Genomic DNA, 1,009 nt, shown 5'->3' with positions numbered 1-1,009 from the left:
GCTAGCCAACAAAGTGTCCGCTTTGCTGGCCAAGCAGGGCTTGTGATCAGGGCGCGGCGGGCGAAGATGAGAGAAGACAAGGAAAAAAAAAAGAAAAAAAAAACCCAACAAAAAAAGAAACGAAAATAATAATCTGGCCTTCTTCCTCTGTTCCTTTTACAGCTGCTTCCCCATCCCCTAACTGGTTAATGATTTAATCTGCTTTTACTGTTTATTCAGGTCTAGCTCCAGGACTTCAAAATGAAGTCACTGAAGACCTACAGTGCTCTTCACCAGGGTCTGAGTGTCTGCAGTGCTTGCCTTTGGAGTTTGAGTAGCTGCAGTGCTTGACGCGAGGAGTAGAGTAGCCACAGAGCTGTCGCCAGGGTCTGAGTAACTGTGAGCCTGGGAACTAGGACAATGCCTTTCCCCCATCTTTGAGAGGATCACCGTGCACCCTGAATCGATACAGGCAGGTGTAGTCCGGGTGGCCCCAGTTGCTCAGCACTTGCAGCCTTATGTATTTCACAAACCCAGAATGCTCGTTCTGAAATGACAAGAGGAAATGAGTTGCCTTTTCTGCTCTGGCATTTGACTACTGACAGAGTAGTGCTGCAGGAATGAACTCGTCCAACAGTTTACTTCTGTCTGCCCTTGTGAGGTCTTTGGACCTATTGTGGTCAAGACAATCTTATCCTGCTCTACCTCATTTGGTCATAAGAATCGTAAAGGAATGAGCAGCTACCAGAAGCTTCAGCAAACAGATTGGCAAGTTTTTCTCGCCTGCTTTGAGGCACGTGCTTCCATGCCAGAAGAGCCAGTGGTGTTAGTAAAATGTCTCATTGCCTTCTCCAGAAAGCCACTGAAACAGACTGTCCTCCCTGTTACTACTCACTACCAGCAACAACAGAATCCTCAGAAAGTCCAGTTACTTCCAGTCTTTAACTAGCAGTGCATCCTATGGGATGTGGTGATTTGTATGCACTTGGGAGTCCAGACAGTCAAGCTGATTTCAGCTTCAACTGCGGCA

At 47.2% G+C, this 1,009-nt stretch overlaps 1 protein-coding gene across 1 annotated transcript in view; it reads right to left on the bottom strand.

The window, feature by feature from the left end:
• Positions 1–391: 391 nt before the first annotated feature.
• Positions 392–1,009, bottom strand: part of LOC114818918 (SUN domain-containing protein 3) — a 5,732-nt gene continuing 5,114 nt past the window's right edge. Inside the window, exon 9 of the mRNA XM_029086855.1 lies at positions 392–526. Within this exon, the coding sequence (XP_028942688.1) occupies positions 392–526 (135 nt within the window). The remainder of the gene's footprint in view (positions 527–1,009) is intronic.

The sequence above is a fragment of the Antrostomus carolinensis genome, unplaced genomic scaffold (genome assembly GCF_000700745.2).
Source record: "Antrostomus carolinensis isolate BGI_N321 unplaced genomic scaffold, ASM70074v2 scaffold21169, whole genome shotgun sequence".
In the NCBI taxonomy this organism is placed as follows: domain Eukaryota; kingdom Metazoa; phylum Chordata; class Aves; order Caprimulgiformes; family Caprimulgidae; genus Antrostomus; species Antrostomus carolinensis.
Note: the sequence above shows the minus strand (reverse complement) of the source record. Positions and strands in the feature narration are given on the sequence as shown.